The following is a 19,608-nucleotide window of genomic DNA, read 5'->3' as shown; positions in this document are numbered from 1 at the left end:
CCCAACTCTCCCAGCCTGTCCCCATGGCAGAGGGGCTCCAGCCCTTGGAGCATCTCCAGGGCCTCCTCTGGACTTGCTCCAACAGCTCTGTGTCCTTCTGCTGCTGGGGGCACCAGAGCCGGATGCAGAACTGCGAGGGGTGGTCTCATGAGACCAGAGTAGAGGGGAAGAATCCCCTCCCTTGACCTGCTGCCCACACGAGGGGTTAGAGAGAACAGCCACTGCCCTGAGGAGTGCTCCCTGCCTCACGGCTCCCCAGGATGGAGGAAGCCCAGAGAAATCTTGTTGCATTTCAGATTTGACAGAATGGAGGGAAAAACGAGAAGACAAGTCAGATTTGCTCCTGAGTGAAGGCAAATTAGGAGTAGATTTGGAAACAACCCCAGCGTGAATGCCCAACACAGAGATGAAGGGTTTTTTTGAGATGAGCTGGCCAAGTGTAATAGGATGGAAAAGTGTAATGGAAAAGTTACAAGAATGGAATTAACCCTTATAACCAACTTCTGCCTCTGCAGGGAGGCTGCCCATGGAAGCCCATATGGCTTTCAGTGATTTTCATGGCCTTATGCCAGCAGAAAGTCAGGCTCCATGTGAAAAATAAGACAAACTCTGCACAGATTTGAATGTGTTCAACCCTTACACACTGCAGAGAGGAACCTGTGGTACAGCGCCATACACAGTTACACGTGTTAGGGACCCCGGCCTCCATGATGACCTTCAAATATGACTAAATTAACAAATCCAGAAAATCTCCTTAAGTTTATTTAAAATGCATCTTGCAAAAGGTCTAGCGAGTGTATTCTGTGTTCTTTGTTGCACTCTATACCAACTCCATGTAATGCTCTGACCCATACACTGCCTTTCCCTTTAATTTCTACAGTTCAGGCTGTGAACTGGCAATGCAGAAAAGCAGAGTTCATCAAAAACGTGAAGTATTTCCTGTGAAAAATGTGGAGAGAAATGAAAAATGGTCCTTCTTTTTTTTTTTCTTGTCTTTCTTTAATTTTTCACAGGGATTTGGCAAAACTTCAAAACTTAGAAGCTTTCCAAAACTGGAAAAGCCAAAAATACTTTGAAATTGAACTCCCCAGTAGAAAAACTGGGGGAAAATCTCCAAGACAAACTATGCTTTTCATGTCAAACAAAAGCATTTCAATTTTTCAAAATACACATAAATTCAGCTTCAAAATTTGTCCTGATCTAAAGGAAGAGTGAGCAATTGAGTCATAAACAAAAGGTTCCTCTCTCTCCTAGCTGACCTCTTTCTCTTGCTCTGGGTAGAGCTGCTGAGGCTCTGTGCTGCAACCTAAGAACTTAATATCTCTGCATGAAGTTTTCCATGAGGCCTTTTTTTTAAAAAATGGAATCAAAGCCATCTAAATATTTTCCTTCAGCAATTCTCTTTCTCTTCAGTTTAGCCCAGACTGGACTTCTCACAACAGGAAATACCAAGGTTTAGGAAATCTTCCCCACAAGCCCTTAAAAGCCCTGCAAGTCACTTCAACCTAAGATAGGAGCATTTCTGCCAGAACAACAACAGAAACAGCACACGCACAGAAAGACAACAGCGGACACATGAAAAACAAAGGAGTCACACGCTTTCTTCAGGATGAGTCTGTTTACATGCTTTGAAGGACATGGGAGGTTTTGCAATAAAGCAAAAAAAACCCAAAACACCAAACCCCATCATCAGTGATGTCCTACACACTTGGCAAATATGCTCAAAACACACGTGAGCAGCTAAAGGAAAACAGCTGGGAACTTGGGGGTCAGGGTAGGGCGACAGCAGGAAAACAAGAAGGAAGAGGCAGACAATCCCTGTGTCCGGCATCCTAGCTCGCTGCCCCATTCACAAGGTCGGAGCAAATAGACCACAGCCGAATTCTCACATCCTGGCTCAGTTTTGCCCCTATTTTTCTACACTTTACTACACTGGGGTTTTTGCCTGAGGAAGAACCCCATAAGGAACTTCAGCTCTGACCCAGCAGCAGGATAAAAAACAGTCCCGGAAAATTCAAGTGCATTTAAGGATGTTGGAAATTGACTGTACAGAACTTGGCATCTTTCCACCCCCAAAATCTGCTTTAGATGGAGCTAGAGTTTCTTTTAAAAACTAAGAAGAAGCAGGAGAGAGCTACGTTTCTCAGTCAGAGGTCCAGATTCATAACTGCTAGATTTCACAAAACAAAGATCTGTGTTTATCTCGAGTCCATGCCGGGCTTTTTATACTTTGACCCTGACCTGAGGGAACCTCATCTGTGGGTAACACAAGGATAATTCAGGCTCGCTAGGGACATCTGAACACTCAGGGTAAGAATTCAAACAAAATTTGGCCAGATATAAAAACGTTTGGACAACTTACCCCTCTCCCCACCCTTATAATTATTTTCACAGTTGTCTCTGCAGTGCCTGAATCTTGTCAGAATTTTGCATTTAGAGCAAGCTCTGCCTGCACAAAGTGCTGTAAGACAGGTCAAGACAATGATTCCTCCGAGTAAGAGATGTTATCATCTGATTTTACAGCTGAGGAAACACAGAGGTGAATAGGCTGTCCTCAAGGCTCCTGGCTCCTCACTGCCTCCTTTTTCTCCCAACGCCGGACTCACTTCCAAACTGCATGGCCGCCTGCAGAGGCCTTGCTACACCTCGCGGACACCTTGCTTGGTTCTCAGGAAATATCTCTCCCTCCTGTGGCAGGTTCTGTTTGTTTCCGTGCCAGGCATCTCAACTGCAACTCCATAAACTCATTGCTTTTGTTTTCCTCGCGCCTTTGCCTGGCCCAAGCCTGTGAAGTCAGAAGGCACTCACAGGTCAGAAGAGCATCCAAGGGAAAATGTTCTACTGGTGCTCTACTAAAGAGCAGGCTGAAGAAAGACCTCAGCTCTCATGACACACCAGAAGATCCACGTATAAGCTTACCCTTGAGGCACAAATGCTCAGCAAACCAGTCTTTGTTGGTCTGGCTGATCACAGGAGCTCCTAGTTGAACTATGGTACAGATTCTGAAGTTACGTCCTCTGAGCGCAAAGCGCTGCGTGCGCACGGTGAAGAGAGAAACGTTTTGAAGAAGATGAAGAAAGGATGTTGAGTTATTCCCACTCTATAGCTCTGACACTGAGCTACAGGAAGATGAAATAGGGTCTTATAAGGTCAAGGGAGCTGACACTGGCACTCCCATTGCAACTGTGATGTCATTAAACCCAATCTCTCACCACCTCTACCCCAACCAAGTTTGCTGTGCTGGGCTTGCCTGCATATTTTGCATGATATTTGGCTATGAAACTCCACACCTTCATGGGCTAACACCTACACCTCAGCTGCTGCCAATATCATGCCAAATCTTTTTCTTCTAGATGCCTGTCTCTTGAAAGATTTCTTTTCTCCTCCTCCCATATTTCCATAACTCACTGCAAAAGAGTATTAAAGGGGAAGGAAAAGGGCTGGATACCACTGTGACCTGGCTTTATTTCAGGAACAACAGAATACATTTCCTGCCTTGGTGTCTACAAAAAAAAATCCTATCAGAACCTTTCTCTGAAGCTTATTTTGCTATCTCCCCAGCAAGGCTTTTCAGGAAGAGAAAAGAAAACAATTAGGAAGAGAGTAATAAACCCCAGTGAGTGAGGGTGCAAGCAACTCCCCAAGCAGCGGAATCCCTTTTAGCCATTCTCTGGCCTCATGGATGTTCAGGTGTGGGTGAAAGAGATTCGTTCACAAAGATCAAAGTGGTTCAAGCTGAACAGGTTTCATCCCTTGGCTTAACAAGAGCTGCCATCAGTGAGTTAAATTCCTCCTTTTCCTGCGGCCTCCCATGACAGTGACAATTACCTTCAGCATCTCATGACTCTGCTGCTGAATGGTCCTTTCTCCCCAGGACTTTCTGTGTGTGTTTGAGTTGGTGTATGTGGGTAAGATGACAACAGACATAAGAATTATCCAATTACAGGCTGGTTGGTGGCTTGGCTCTGCTGCCATGCTAGGGTGACTGTGGAGCTTGGGTGGTAGAGCAGCATGGAAAAAACGGGTCTGAGTGATGAGGAAAGGGCACACTCTGGTCATCTGGTAGGTCTCCTGCCTGATTTTGCCAGACTTCAGGGAACTGGGTGTCCCTGAATCCCTTCTGTGGGAGAAAGTGCTGCCATGAGAGAAAATGAAGATCCAGCAGTGTATTTAACATTGTGTGGTCTCTGTTTACAGGGCAAGGAAGCAGTGAGAAGGGTGTGCCTCCTGGGGATACCTTGAGGGCTCCAGTTTACGCACCCTCTGACTGCAGTCAGTCTGTCCTGCGGGTCTGACTAGCAGCAGACCACTGGCATGGGTCAGGTAAGGACTAGGAAGTTGTTCGAAGCTGCAGAGCCCTGCAGGTTGGGGGTTTTTGATGTAGAAGAGGGATCGCTATAGTGAGAACCAGCTTCAGCCTCGTGGTAAGCTTCTGGTCTGAGTTGAATAAGAGTTGTTCCAATACGCCCAGCCTGAAGGTGATGGGACACATGAATAAAAGCAGCTGTGTCTTCCTCCAACAGGGCTAGAAAAACCACTCCTATTCACTGGAGGTAGAAGAATGTGGTTTTGATCCACCATCAATGACTAATCACAGGCCAGAAAGGTGCTCGCTGGCCTCGTGGTAAGCTTCTGGTCTGAGTTGAATAAGAGTTGTTCCAATACGCCCAGCCTGAAGGTGATGGGACACATGAATAAAAGCAGCTGTGTCTTCCTCCAACAGGGCTAGAAAAACCACTCCTATTCACTGGAGGTAGAAGAATGTGGTTTTGATCCACCATCAATGACTAATCACAGGCCAGAAAGGTGCTCGCTGGCTCCTCGATGATTGGCATTAACTCAATCTTTCCTGGCTGTAAGTGAAACCATCTGTCCTTCATCTGGGCTTAACCTCCTCCAGTATCCTGCATCGTCCGAGGAGCACAGCGGTAAGTTGACGACATTTGCAATTTCTGAATGAATTAATTGGAAGTTTCTAGCCAATAATGATTTCCTTCAGCAACGGCAAGTGTGTCTCCAATATGTCTCAAAAGGCCTTTAAAGTAGAGTTCAATAAAACCTTTGGCGGGTTTGACAGCAAAGCTCCTTTCCCTTCATTGTTATAGTATAATGCATTCTCCTTGCAGTGCAAAGACATATGGGCCTCATCTCCCAAATTTGCTGATGCAAGAATTCCTCTTGTCTTTTTTTTTGCCAAGATTTTTGGGAGAAGAAAAAAAATCTTACTGTAACTGTAATGCTGCTGCTCAAGGGATTAGCACTCTTTCACGCTACAGATGAGCGGTTGCTAGGTTTTCTGCAAGGGAGAAAGCTATCTGCAACACATGAGCAAAACTGGATTGTAGAAAATCAAACCCATTTTCTATTTCCTTTGAGCAAAGTAGAAAATCTGGAGTATCCAACTATTGTGGGCTTAACCCCAGACGGCAACTAAACACCACACAGCCGCTCACTCCCTCTCCTCCTGCCCCAAGAGGATGGGGGAAGGGAATTGGAAGGGTAAAAATGAGAATACTTGTGGGTTGAGATAAGAACAGTTTAATAATTGAAATAAAAATTAAAAAAAAAAAGAAAAGGAAATAGAAATAAAAACCAAGGAAGAGAAGTGATGCAAATGAAAACAATTGCTCACCACCAAGCGATATATGCATAGCCAGTCTGCAAGCAGTGGCCCCCCAGCCAACCTTCCCCCTAGTTTACTGCTGAGCACAATGTCTTTTGTGATGGAATATCCCTGTGCTCAGCTGGGGTCAGCTGTCCCTCCCAGATTTCTGTGCACCCCCAGCCTCCTCACTAGTGTGGTGGTGTGAGGAGCAGGAAAGGCCTTGACTCTGTGTAAGCATTGCTCAGCACTAATGAAAACACCCCTGTGTTATCAACACTGTTTCCAGCACAAATCCAAAATACAGCCCCAGACTAGCTACTCTGAAGAAAATTAACTCTACCCCAGCCAAAACCAGCACACCAACCTTCCAGGAAAGCATCACACTACTGGCAATCCCCTTCTGTGGACCAGGGTCTGTAAGAGTAAATGGGACCAGTGAAATGCATCTTTTCAGAGCTGCTGCTATTTTTACACTAGCAGGAAGCTCCTCTCTGGGAAAAAAACGCATAGTACAAGTCACAGCCTCAGGTCTTATTCGTTTTTGAGCACTGCACTGATTCTATACAGTTTCTAATATAGTATGAACTACATTTTCCTTTTTAAGAAACCTTTGGCTACTACTTGTATAAGATGGCTGTGGGATAACTGCGTATTGAGCTTAGGGGATATGCTCTGGAGGAAAGTGTGTATGAAACTATACCATCAGACTAGTCCCTACGATGCTGGCACATTGTTGTAACCACAATCCCCCATTCCAGGGTCCCAAACCAGTAAGAATAAAGAATCTTTAATTAACAAGCAAGGGTAAACTACAGGTATGGGATTAATGTAATTTTTCAAGTGCTGTTCAGTGTCCTACTCTGGGTAAACCAAAGGCTGGACAAGACAAAACTGCCATCTCCAGAGAGCAAGCCTGAGATCACGCAGAACAACAATCTGCTTTTGTGCTAAAAGGATTTGCCCCACATTCTCTGCAGTACAAGACCAGGTTAGTTTAAAATAAAAAGCCGGTGGCAAACGTATTGCTAACGGAAAGCTATGAACCAGATAGATGAGCTGAGGACTGTTTCCTCCCAAGAGCTGCACAGACTGTTCTCCTCTGTCAGAATGAGGGTTGAGAGAAAATATAACATGTCCAGAAATATCTTTACACCAATTTAACTAAACTTAACCTGAAGCAAATATAACTGGTCTGCTGCAGCTAGTTTATTTTGCAGCAACTGGTCTGCTTTTGCAGCACTTACTGGTTTGATAAAAGGCTTCCTTACACGTGAAGCACGCCTTCCCTCTCAGCACAGAGATGTAATTTCCCCTTTCAGACCTTGGCTTGTGAGCCAGCATTCCAGAATGATGTATTTTAATTAATTTCAGCAGTTGAATCCTTGGCTTGGAGGAATGCGCGATACAGAACAGAGCATGTGCAATTTGAGGTTAACATTTTCCTTTTCATTCAGAGGGTAGAAGCTAACAAAGCCAGTGGATTTACATACAGCCCAAACAGAAATGCCTACTATGGAAAACACGCCAGCTGCCCGCATATAGAGGCACAAGGAGCACTGGTTCCAAATGCAAATCTCCCTTGGCTCCAGGAATGTTCAGATTTGGAGTTTAGCTTCAGGCCTGTTTTGAAGGGGACGAGTGCCACCAAGACGGAGGTTCTATTACTGGCCTTGGCTCCAGCTGCCCTGAACTATGTCTCTGTGCTCGGTGCGGGCAGAAGGTAGGTTGGATTCCACCTCTGTAGCGCTGCAGAGGACTGAGCTTTAAGGGTGTCTGTCTGCCATGGCACAGACCGCACCCACTGGGCTGGGCTTTATGGGGAGCTCCGAGAGGATCGTTTCAGCAAGCTTTTCCACTTGCAGCTGAAGCTGAGTTTGCCTCCAGATGCAAGAAGTAAGGCAAACTAACCAACCAAATCATTCTGAGCATATATCTAAGTCTTCTCTTAGTTGCATAGTGAAGGGGAACTGATCCAAACCCCAGTGAAGTCAATGGAAAAACTCCCATTGACATCAGCGCGCCCTGAACACAGCCCAGTGCCTTTTCAGTGAAATCCCATGTGCAAGGCAGTGAAAGCAAAGCAGAGACTCATTGTGTGCTGAAAGGAGGACACAGAAAGAGGCAGATGAAAAACTGGGCATGTTTCTGGGCAAAGTCTACTAAATAAGTAACGGCGACATAGCTTTAAACCATTTGTTGCTAGATTAATCTAAAAAGAGTGAGCAGAACTGATGAAGATTTCAGCGTTGCTTTCCCATGTCTCTCCATCAAAACGTCCCTGGCTACTGCCGCTCTCCTGATGTCAGGGTGATTTTACTGGGGTTTTACATCTGCTCAGAATCTGCCCTGCTGTCTTCAGGCACAATGCAAAGACTGTTTGCTCACAGCAACCATAGTCCAAGGGGTCGGCATTCTGAATTACTGCTCAGCTGCCAAGAGCAGCTATATATGCTAAAGTGTCAAAACCATAGCATGGTTTGGGTTGGAAGGGACCTTAAAGATCATCCAGTTCCAACCCCCTGACATGGGCAGGGATGCCTTCCACTAGACCAGGTTGCTCCAAGCCTCATCCAGCCTGGCCTTGGACACTTCTAGAGAGGGGGCATTGCCGTGCCATTCCAGGAAGGCAGTTAAGCATATGTTAATATTGTCTTATGCTAAGCATATGTTAAGGTTCCATTAAGTTCAAAGTTAAACGTACGCTTAAGAGTTCTCCTTTCTGTGAATCACAGCCTAACTCTGTAGTGCTGTTTTCTCCTTCCTTACCTGCTCCATGGAGTTCCAGTGATGCTCTATAGTCCCTCTTCACTAAATAAAACACACGACTCTACCTCTGTAGAAAGCAAAGTGAGCAGAGCGAAACATGTGGCAGCATCAGCTAAAAAGCCCCTAGTTTAGCTGAAGCACTATTGACTTTAAGGCTACAAAGACGAGCACAAAGGTGTAAATGGTCCATACTCTGGCCAAGCAGCAGAATCACCACCCCTTGTGAGGAGATTGAACAAAATTTTGTCCGAAACATTGAGGAAACCAGGTTGTTGGTGTTACTCACCTCGCTGTCTTCTGCAGGAGGTGGGGGAGGCTCTTTGATGATCTAGAAGAATCAAAGAGAAAGAGAATAGTAAATCCATACTGTGTTCTTTAACGTAATTAGAATGTCTCTTCAAAAACCCAAGGAGAAAACAACAGGATGTGCCGCTGAGAGCTTTGTCACAATACCGCGGGATTAGAGAGTGCTGTGTGTGCTGGTGCCAACAGCCCCCGAGAGCAAGAGGGACCACAGGAGGTGTTCCAAAAGCCCTGCGTTACAGGCATTCCTAATTGCAACTCCAGGCTCGTATTGCTCATTAGGTGACCCCTAGCCCTACGTGAGGTAACGGCAAATTCAAAGTCCAAGATCTTTGATTCTCCAGCCTCCTAATCCCAGCTGGAGCCATAGTCAGTGCTGGCTCTAATCAACTCATAGCAATCACTGTTTCACCTGAACACCCAAGCTAAAATCAGCAGCTGCTTTCACTGGCCATTGCACACGTGTACAGATCCTGCCCCAGATCATTACAGCCTGAACAAAGGCCAGAAAGCAAAACCAAGTAGAAGTAAAATGCCATGGAGACTGCAAAGCAGTAACAAACCCCCAGCCTCTGTCTCCCAGGCCTGTACTTCATTCCAGAAGGCTGTGCCACCTCATGAAAAATGCTTTTCGCATTATCAGGCTAATATAATTCACTCTCATAAGCTTTAAAAAAGTATAAATATATGCATACGTTTGAGGGTCTCCCAGGATTTCTAATAAAGCAAGCAGGGTGAGGTTTTACACTGGTCCAGGATATTCTCCATAGAAACAATTTAAGTTTATGTGGGCGTGAGGCTCTTATTTCATGCAAAAAATTTGCATCTAGGGCTCAGCAGGCAGTTGGCTATTATCACAGCCCTCCACTCCAAGAGCAACAGAGAGCCTTCCAAAGGGAAAGCAGTTGCATACAGGCACGTCAAATATCTCTCCCTTCCACGGGACGCACCCCAGTGCACAGCCATTGCAGTCAGATTGGATCCAGGCAGTCACGTCAAGGCAATTGCCCTGGGGATGGATTTTCTCCTCTAGTTTTAAGTCCATCTGGATGAGGCAGCTCTTTCTTTACATACTGGGCTGTGAGGCAGAGGCTGTCAGGGCGCTGAGTGCCTGTGGAGATAGCACCGAGTATCCTCAGCTCCAACCAGGACTGGGTATTAGGGGCTGCCTGGGCATGGGGTGTGGATGTGTAGGCTTAAAACATACCCTTCAAAAAAATGTAAGAACACCGTCCCAAACAACAACTTGGCTGCTTAAATGCAGAAAGGGAAACTGACAATCCCATTAAAGGCCCTGAAGATATAAATATTTACAACAATTCCTCTCACTCGTGTTTTTCCTCCTCTGATGAGCTCACTGTTTTTATTTTCCTCTGCAACCCCCGAGTCATGCAATGTGGCCATTAATGAAGAGCATGTGCCTCTGGCTAGGGAGGAGGTTGGCGCTGGATCAGTCCTTTGTGTCTACCTCAGCCAACACAGTGATGGTTGCAGAGCTCTGCCACTACCTGCTCCTGGGCAGCAGGATTTTGGTGGCCTCCTCAGGGAACCCGAGAGGTCTGAGATGCTAAAGCATTTTCATGCTGTAGGAATCAACACTGAATGTCTGGTTACATGCACAGAAGCACAGAGCGCATGTGGAAGCACGAAGTGACGTTTGAGGAGCACGGTTGGTGACCCACTGCCCTGCTCACACGTCGCTCATTCTGAGACAGCAGAGCCATCGCTGTGGCTCTAAAGCCACGGGCCACAGTAAGGACAAAGGAGGGGTGATGCCCCGAGGAGCTCAGGAGTGTGCGATACAGCATCCATACCTGCCTACCCTGCAATTCCTAGTTTGTGCTTCCAGCTCTGGGGGGTACCAGCTCTTCCCCCAAAGGAAAGCAGATAATGAAAAGTGGATGGAAAGCTGTCTGCATCACAGCACTGCTCCAGGGAAAGGACATCACAGGTATTGGCACGGTTTACTCACAGTGCTGCTCCTTAGTTTCAGGTGGAGACAGCAGCATCTCTTTTGTGGCTCTTGACACAATGAACACTGACACAGCGTGTACAACACACCACAATACACAGAAGACTTTTCTAGCCACGTTTTCCACTATGTTTTGGTAGTGGGAGGGGTGACACTTGAGAGCAGATCTCCTTTGGAGCCAAAGCCCTTAATCCAAACCCATTGGACACTGAGAAATTTCAGATATCTGATCCAAAATATACCTACTGGATGTGGCCTTACTCCCTCCCCTAACATTATTCTGGTGGAACATCATGGGTTTCTGTGGAGTTTCTCTCATTTGCATTGGCATGAAACATGAGGATAATCTGTCCAACATACTTGGTCCAGCGAAGTATTGAAACACAATTTCTCAGCCAGTATCACTACAAACTCTTGAGATTACGGACTTGGAAATGAAGAGATGACTGTGTTTTTCATACATTTGCATTCCTTCTCATAACATAGGCACACACATACACACAAACTGACTTCTATAAACAGATTAAGGTTTTTCTATCACAGTCCAAGAGGGGGAAAAAAAAAAAAGATTCCTTCCATTTTTAAGTGCTATGTACTTCCAAGAGCAACTGATCAGCCTATAAATTGGCAACATAGATTGGTTAGTTTGGACAAGTCCAGAGATGGGGAGAGTTTAGTCTTCTCTCCCCTTGAGCCTGCACGAACTTTCAAGCCTTACAGAAAATAGATTTTCTGTCTTGCTGCCCAGGTCTGGAAAGGCTTTTGGTCTACAAAAAGTACAGATCTTTTCCTTCTCCCTTTTGGATTCCTGTAGGTACTGCTGTGTCAGCACGAGACCCTCACTCATTCCAGGGTACTGGAAGCAAGTGGGATCGTTGTGCCATCTCACACACGGGAGCAAAGCAAGCGCCAAGTGGGAATAAGAAGGTCCCATTGCCAAAAGGCAGAGCTGTGCACCTGCTCATTTTGCACAAATAGGAACAACTACTCAAGTACAAGAAAGAAAATGCCATTACAGGGAACCCAGTGAGGACACAGCCCAGACTGGCACACGAGACTCGAGTTTGCCACGTTTTGATTTGGACTGCACCCTGCCTTCCGTCTGCCTTGCCAGTTGCTGAACGCAATCAGCTGGGAGCACGCTCGGCCAAGAAAAATGCTCCCTCCAGTTTGGCTTGGCAAGGCTGAAGTGTTTGTTCATGTGTGCTGCAATTGTTTTGATAACCCCAAGTCATTTCTGCGATTGCTGCTGCAACTGTATCTCCTGTCCCTGTGCTTGAAAGAAGAAAAATATGATCATTCAGCAACTGTATTTGCTCTCTAGGTGAGGAATATCTAAGGGTTCAGACATCACCACCGCGCTACAAAACCCTCACAACGCGCTCCTTTGTCTTCAGGTAGTAAATGCTGGTGGGATGGAGAGGTGGCCATTGGCTTTTCATGGGAGGTGAAGGAACTTGGAGAGTAGTTGTCAGCACTGCTGCGCACTTCGCTGGGAAAATTCAGGACAGTAAAGTAATTCTTTGCCTTTCTAACACCTTACATCACAGATCTCAGCATGCATGTGACTGACACGGGTCTGTTAGCTGACCCACCCCGATGCCAGGGATGCATGGAGAAGCAGCTATTTCTGATGAATAACCCAGTGCCACCTCCTGCAAGTTTAAAAGCACTGGGGAGCAGAGGGTTGCTGCTGCCCTGAAATTTCTGTAGCCATTCAGACATAAGACAGCATACGTTGAATCCAAATTCTGCATATTCCAGGAATGTGTTTAGGATGTTTTCCATCCTGGGAGACCAGAAAACTCCACCAGTTTAGTGTCCAGCAAGCACATACTCGGCAACCTTCCCTGGAGTTTTACATGATAAATAGGGGCAATATGTTTCTTGTCAGTGAAGTGTATCTGCTTTAAGATGGAACAGATCATCATTTAAAATGAGGGCTACACAAGAAGACAGTAAAAATAAGAAATAATGGATCTTCCCTCTAATTAGGACTGAAATTTAGGAAGGGAGCATGCATGAGCAGATTTTTTTGTCCTTATTTACCTTTGCTCATCTGGAAAATACAGAATATGTATTTTTGCTATGCTCATAAGCAGGGTTTTTTACTATGACCCATCTGACCTTTTTTTTTCTTCCCCTTACATATTTATAGTTTTGACCTCCTCTAAGTCCCGTGACAGAGTTTCACAGTTCAGTTATGAGTTGGGTAAAGGAACATTTTCTTTTTATTTGTTTCATAACTCTGTGTCTTCTAAGTACCCATTAAATCCTTAGAGATTTGATCTACATTTCAAAGTTTCTAGCACAAGCAGGAGCCTGTCCCTATTTCTGCATCTGCAGCACAATAATTCTTCTTTCTAGACATACTAGTAAGAGGTAAATGAAGTCCAATAGCAAAGCTAACTCACACTTTTAAGTTAACCTCTCTTGTCAGCCTGGAAGCAGATCCAGGAATCTCAATTTTAATTCATTAAAACTCATTAAGACTTTGAGCTGACGTGCACAAACCACATTCAATACAGATCACAGCACAAGACAACATTATCCACTTATGAAAGACATGACGTCATGAAGGTAAAAACCAGCCCTCCGTTTAATTACCTCTGGTACAGCTTGCAACTGAGTGGGGCTGACATGCAATTCTCCAGGGAATGCAAGAAAGCCATGTAGCATCTGCAAAGGTGATTCCTTTTCCTAGGCTATTTCACCAAGATAAACAAGGCTTGAATCAGTGGGGTTTGCTCCAAGTGTCTGACCCACTTTCTTTGGAAGACTATATGGATGAAATTCATTCTCTGGACCAAAGAAAAACATCATTGCTACTCTCAGCTATATGCAGGAGCCCTTGCTCTCACGCACTGACTGCTAGTGAGTTTTCTGGTGTAATAAGACAATGTCCTAAAGACCTATTTCTCCTTAGCTGGGCTGAGCCAACTTTTTTTGGAAGAGGTGAAAGGTAGCCAGGGAAAAAACAACGGAAGAAGTCGTTTTTATTGAGTTAATGACTTCCCGTGCAGGCTGGAGCAAAGAAGGACAGTGTCTCCTCTGCACCAAGTATCTGCTGTGGTCTGGAGCAAAGGGTGCTGAAGCTCATCACGATTACCATAACTGGCCTTTGGATCTGGCCTTGAAGAAACGCATTAGCAACTAAAAGGATTTGGGAATCTGAAGTCTGAGCATATCAGCTAAAGGCAAATGGTGACCTTCCTAACTTCTAGAGGGCACTTTCCAAAAAGAGAACTCCATAAAGTTTGGACACCCCAGAACCAATGGACAATTCGATGGAGAACATGGCTTTAACCTTTTAGTAATGATACATCGCAGCAGCACGTCAAAGCACCCTAGTTCAGTGTCCAACACACCCCTGTTCTGTTAGCCCACTGCTCTGCCTGGGCTGCTGTACAGCTGATGGCATTAGCCCAGGGAAAATGACTCTGCTATGCTATTTTCAGGATCCATGCCAACCTGTTCCAAGGCAGCCAGTTACAGAGCATTATATCCATATCTAAAGCATTCTGATGTACCTGACAGGAGGCTGAGAGGAACCATGAACTGCTGTGGGTACTCCGGACGATCAAGACGACCCTCTTTATCCTTTATCCAATGCACAGCCATTGCAAAGTCAGCTTCTGCTATTTACCCTGCTTTCTACCCACAATATCAGCACTACCTCCAAATGTTTTGGATTGACTGTGCTATAAATGAAGGCACTCCCCTGTGGCAGCATGCATGGATTCAGAGCTTGGGTTTTACACAGCACGTGAAGCTCCAATAGCCTCGGTGAATACTAGGTGGGTGCTTGCCTCGACAGCTCAGTCTGAACCGAAGGCAGGGACTGCAGGGTCCACAAGCCCTTTCTGCCTGCACGTTCATCTCTTTCTCTCTTTCTCTTGATTTCCCTCATTAATGTTTCAGATGGTTCATTATCCCGCCCTCCCTTCTCCTGAAATCATCATAACTGCAGAAAAACTCTCCCTCATGTGCACATGGGAGCGGGTGGAATCGGACTACGTGGATCCTCATAAGTAAGCTCCATTGAGCCAACAGGCACCATGAAATCTTATGGCTCTTCAGGGGTGCAGTAGTGTCGATGCATTTCCTCTTCCTCCAGTTTAGCCCTGATTTTCATGTGGTTTTAATATATATTTTCTGTATTTTCTCCCTCCAGCTTTTTGTTTCCAAAACTTCTGGTCAGCTGCAGTACAGACTGAGAGCCAAACAAATTGCTGGGTTCTTCCATGCTTCCTTCCAGAAAGCAGCTTTAAAGTTAAAACCAGTGTTAGATGCTTAAATACCAACACCTCATTTATATGCCAGCCCTGCCCCTGTATTTAAAAAAGCTGCAGTATAAAAGTGAGTAAGATGGTGTTTGTATTCTAAGCGGGCAATTAACAGAGCCCAGCTTCTCATGCCCTCCCCCCAGCCACACTGTATGGGTGTGTAAGAGAGGCAAAGACTCATGTTTACCTCCTAAAACTGTAAAAAGAGGTGATGTACGAGCATGTGGGGAAATGCTTTGACTCTCAGCTGCACCACCATTTCCACTCAGACCCTCTGCATTTTATCCCCAGGGCTGCCCTAGCCGAGATGCAGCCCCAGGCACGGGCAGGCTGACTGTAGGCACCGCTTCAGCTGTGCCAGGGCTAATCTTTCATGTGGAAAGGTTGAGGTGCAAAGTGTGGCCCAAACACAACCCACCCAGCCAGGCAATTTGGGTGTCCATGGGAGACACTTGCTCAGTGCAGTGCTGCGTGTTGGCACAGGGACACTGTCCCAGCACGGACGAGCCCTCCAACTATTGGATTCATTCTGCCTTCCCTCTACATCCAAAACACTTTATGCACTCCACTTCCAAGGCAGTCTAACAACGTGCCTGCAAAGTCCTAAGGCAGTTTTGGAGGCTTATTATCTATTTGGCTCACATGTACATTCAACTCTAGTTGGTTTCCATCAATATTAAACCTAAGCCTTGTGCTGGCCTCCTACCTGGAACAATTTCACCCTTGGGTGCCTAACTGGCCTCCTGCACACACAGTTACTGCTGTGATGGATTGCTCGGACTCCTTCAGGTTACACTCTGTTCGGGAAAGAGGAGGAATGGGAAGACCATGGCAACATTCCCACTGACATCAGTGAGGCCAGGATCTGGCATCGGCTGTTTTGCAGGTATGCTCTGCTCAGGAAAAGGGGGTCATCCTGGTACATATGTCTCTGTATTTCCCATCATTCTTCTAATATGTACAGTGTTGGGGGTGTCAGTTTAGCAGAATTACCTTTGTTTTCTGTTGCTGTTGAATAAACATCCTTGAAACCTTTGGAAGGTGAACAACTGGCTCCCACGCTTTTGTAATATCCTCCCCGAGATATCAAGGGAAATTTTGCTTGTGCTCATATCAGGCACAGCAAAGACCTTATTATTGTTCTGATCCACTAAGCAACAATTGCATCTACTGTAAACTGAGTGGTAAATTCCAGACTTCAACCCAGAATACTTCTGAGACCAATAAACTTGGATACACACTTGGAAACAGCATTTCTTTATGGGTGCATGCCAAGGAGATACTGGGTTCCAGAAAAATCCCCAGCGTAAGTCGATTGATTTCAGTCCATTTACTCCAGGGACGAAGCTGGCTTGGTGTCTTTCCTGAAGAACTGCAGCATAATAATGATTTCTATTTAATTAAAAAGCATGCCAAGAGGAATTTCAGGGTTTAGAAATGTGCTTGTCACTCAGAAACAAATTTATACTTGGTAAAAAAAGAGTTTGTTGTGTTTTTTTCTCTTTACCCTGAACACATACACAATTATCTCTGAAACGTCCCTGGGCTTGAATCCACCGCAGTGTCTCTGGGTCTGCGGTTTGATTATTAGAGGTTGTTGCCTGCCTGCCTCTCTCGACTGTTGTGCAAGCCAGTTCTGCCCTTAATTCACTCTGTGCCTCTGACACACTGCATTCCTTAACGTGCCATTACCAAACCAGTAAATAAGTACTGCTCTGCTCTACCCTAAGCCACCGGGCTGGACACTCCTGGGTGGATTTCTCTTTAATTTTACAGAGTAAGCAATACACAATGAGGTGTCTCAGCTGCTGATCTACTGCCAAACATGCCAGCCTGTCACCCCAGAGAGGTGGAAGGGGTTTCATACAGGTTCTTGAATTCAAATCTTTCCAGCAAGTAGAGGGATGTGTTCAACTTACATTTGGAAAATATCAGTGCGAGAGTCCCCACTTGAAGACCTTGCTAAGAGGGAATGTGGGAGGTAAAGGAGGAGAGAGGGTGAGGAAAAGCTTTTATCTACAACCATTTTTTTTAAGTACAGAATTTAAATCTGGAAAATATTAAGCTTATAAAGTTTCATGTGGACAAGAGACTCCCTGTCTCTGCTGCACCCGCCTTGCTTATCTGGACTATATTTCTCACACTTCAAGAACATTGTTGTATGGCCACTGTCCTCATCTCATTCCACAGCAGCAGACCCATACTACGACACCTCGCAATACTCCCTTTACGCCATGCCCTGCTGCTTTTATTTATGCCTTTTCCTATCAGCTTCCTCTTTCTCCTGTAACAGAACCTTAAAATGGCAGCATCACTTAGAGCCTCTGCTCTCTATCACATCAGTTCTCCACCAAATCCAACGAAACATCTGTATAGGGCCCATCTCCATTGACTTCTAGGGAGATGAACCAACAAAGAAGTTGGCCCAGCTTCTCTGGGAACGTGCCATCTAGTTTAGGCAAATAACTCAGAGAAATCTACCACACTGCTAACCATTGGTCCATTTTTAGAACTGATTCTTTTTCATTGTTTTGAAAAGTGCAAATAACTATTTTTTCCCTTCTGGTTTTCATCTCAGGACAGAGGTGCCAAACTACTGTGAAAAGAAGCGTTTTACCCCCCAGCATTTCCAGCCAGAAACAGAAACAGGCAACTAAGGTTTTTCCTGTGAGATTTCATCCTTGTTCTGGACAGAGAACTACATCTCACCACAAAGACTCGTCCCCAAACATGACTGCTCCTGCAGTTTGTGGCTCCAAAGCTCTCAGCACTAGATCGTAGGTTTCATACAACATGGTGCAAATTTACAACAGGGGGTAAGTGACTTAATAACCATAGTGACCCAGAAACTGCAGCTAGTTTGGGCAGTCTTAAAAGGAGCATCTGAAACATTACATGCAGGCAGTCACCAAAACCAGACCCCAATTCTACTGACATTGGTACATCCCTAATTCTTGTTAAATACTTGCAGCACGAACAAGACCCAAAGCAAGAGCAGAGCCTCACTGTAGTGCACGTTCCACAATACTCAGCCTCTGCCCCTGTCTTCATTGGAAAAGGGAGCCCTTGGGGACAATCAGCAGAGATGTGCAGCGGTGTGACAGGTCCTTGCAGGCAAAAAGCAGGGTCATGCATGAGAGAAAAGCTTGTCTCAAGTCCTGCTATTTCCTTCTTGTCTCTTCCTTCTCCCCTGTTTTCTCCTGATTTCTGCCTTTTTAATTAACTCTGTGACCACGCTTTTTAACTCTGCAGAACACTCAGTCAAAAAGCATGGATAGTGCGCAGTGAACTGTAACCCTACTGAAACCAAAACTGTCATTTGGGTATTTCAGAGTGCTTTTCAGACATGGTGAGCCAGGAAAAAAGGTTAATCTTGCAAAAATTTGCACACTTAGAAATGTCTTATCCTTGTACCGGAGGGAGAACAAGGACTCCAGTCAGGCTTCAGCATGCCTGCCCTTCTGCAGGAGCCCTCCAGCACTGAGATACTGACACAGGGGTTGGAAACCCTAGAAAAGCCATTTCTTCCTAAAATAACATGGCAACTAATACATTCTTCCAAACCATTTCCATTTTGCGACCAATAAATAAGACTAAAATGCTCCCGACAAGGTCTGTATGTTAGCAACATTGCTATCCCATGGGTATAATCCAAAGGTCAGGCAGATCAATGAGAAGCACAAAACAAATGCCATTTGTTCAATGACCAGTCCTATGCTCTTCCTCACTGGGAACCTTTGCCTCCTGCCCACCCATTGCTTGCATTCAGGCAGCACTGAGTTGCTGTTTTGAGCTGTGTCACTTACCACCGTGCAGCAAAGGGGCCAGAACCACCAGAGGAGAGCCAATGCCAGTAGGAGGAAGAGGATCAACAACGCAATAGCCAGGATGGTCCCGTCTGACTGGAAGAGAAATACAAAGAGGGTTTGAGCACCACTAGCACAAAGCTCCCTGCTCCATGGTACCTCACCTCAGCATCCTGTTTCCAGGCAAGTAAGTGTCCCAAAAATAAATGGCCGCTGCCATGCTCCATTTATTTTTCAGACAAAATGCAGTTTTCCTCCCTTCTCACACATTAAAATGTGGCACCCGCCCCATTGTGAAGAGGCTGAGACCTCTAGTTCCCCTCCCAGTTATAGGTTTTATGTCCATTTTCTGAACTGCAAAATTACATAAAACACCCATTTCACTTCAGCTCAAAATTTATGTGATATTCTGCAGAGTATTGCGAAGACTGGAAAAAAGATACCTAAACAAGAGCTCACAAGACACTGTTTCATTGCAGTTTAAGTGATCTCCTTTCTTTGCAACTCTTTTCCCCTCTTGCAGTGAAAACCTGAAAGCGATGTTGGAATTAAAGCTTACTCCAAAGAGCAAACTTGGAGCAAGACCTCTGTGGGCCCGCGACTCAGGTCACCCTGCTCTTCAGGGTGGTTCTGCCATGAGCTTTTCAAGGAGATTTGAACACACACACCATTGCAACAATATACAGGGCTTTTCCACAGCAGAAGCCATTAACTCCAGAAGATCCTTTTCCTCTCTAACTGGGATAATTCCCCCACTGAAAAATGCATTTGCAATTCTCTGATGTCGATTAACAATGCAAACTGCTGCACGAGCCAGCTGAATATAGCAACCAAAACCCAACGTGCATTATTACTTGTTGCTTAGGTTTA

General features: G+C 45.4%; 1 protein-coding gene across 1 annotated transcript in view; it reads right to left on the bottom strand.

Moving 5' to 3' along the window:
* Window positions 1–18,834, bottom strand: part of LOC104512773 (anthrax toxin receptor 1) — a gene marked incomplete at both ends in the record, with an annotated part of 27,664 nt that extends 8,830 nt beyond the window's left edge. Inside the window, 2 exons of the mRNA XM_010155876.1 lie at window positions 8,658–8,699; window positions 18,739–18,834. Of these exons, the coding sequence (XP_010154178.1) occupies window positions 8,658–8,699; window positions 18,739–18,834 (138 nt within the window). The remainder of the gene's footprint in view (window positions 1–8,657; window positions 8,700–18,738) is intronic.
* Window positions 18,835–19,608: the final 774 nt, after the last annotated feature.

This window comes from Eurypyga helias, unplaced genomic scaffold, assembly GCF_000690775.1.
Source record: "Eurypyga helias isolate BGI_N326 unplaced genomic scaffold, ASM69077v1 scaffold28297, whole genome shotgun sequence".
Classification (NCBI taxonomy): Eukaryota; Metazoa; Chordata; class Aves; order Eurypygiformes; family Eurypygidae; genus Eurypyga; species Eurypyga helias.
Note: the sequence above shows the minus strand (reverse complement) of the source record. Positions and strands in the feature narration are given on the sequence as shown.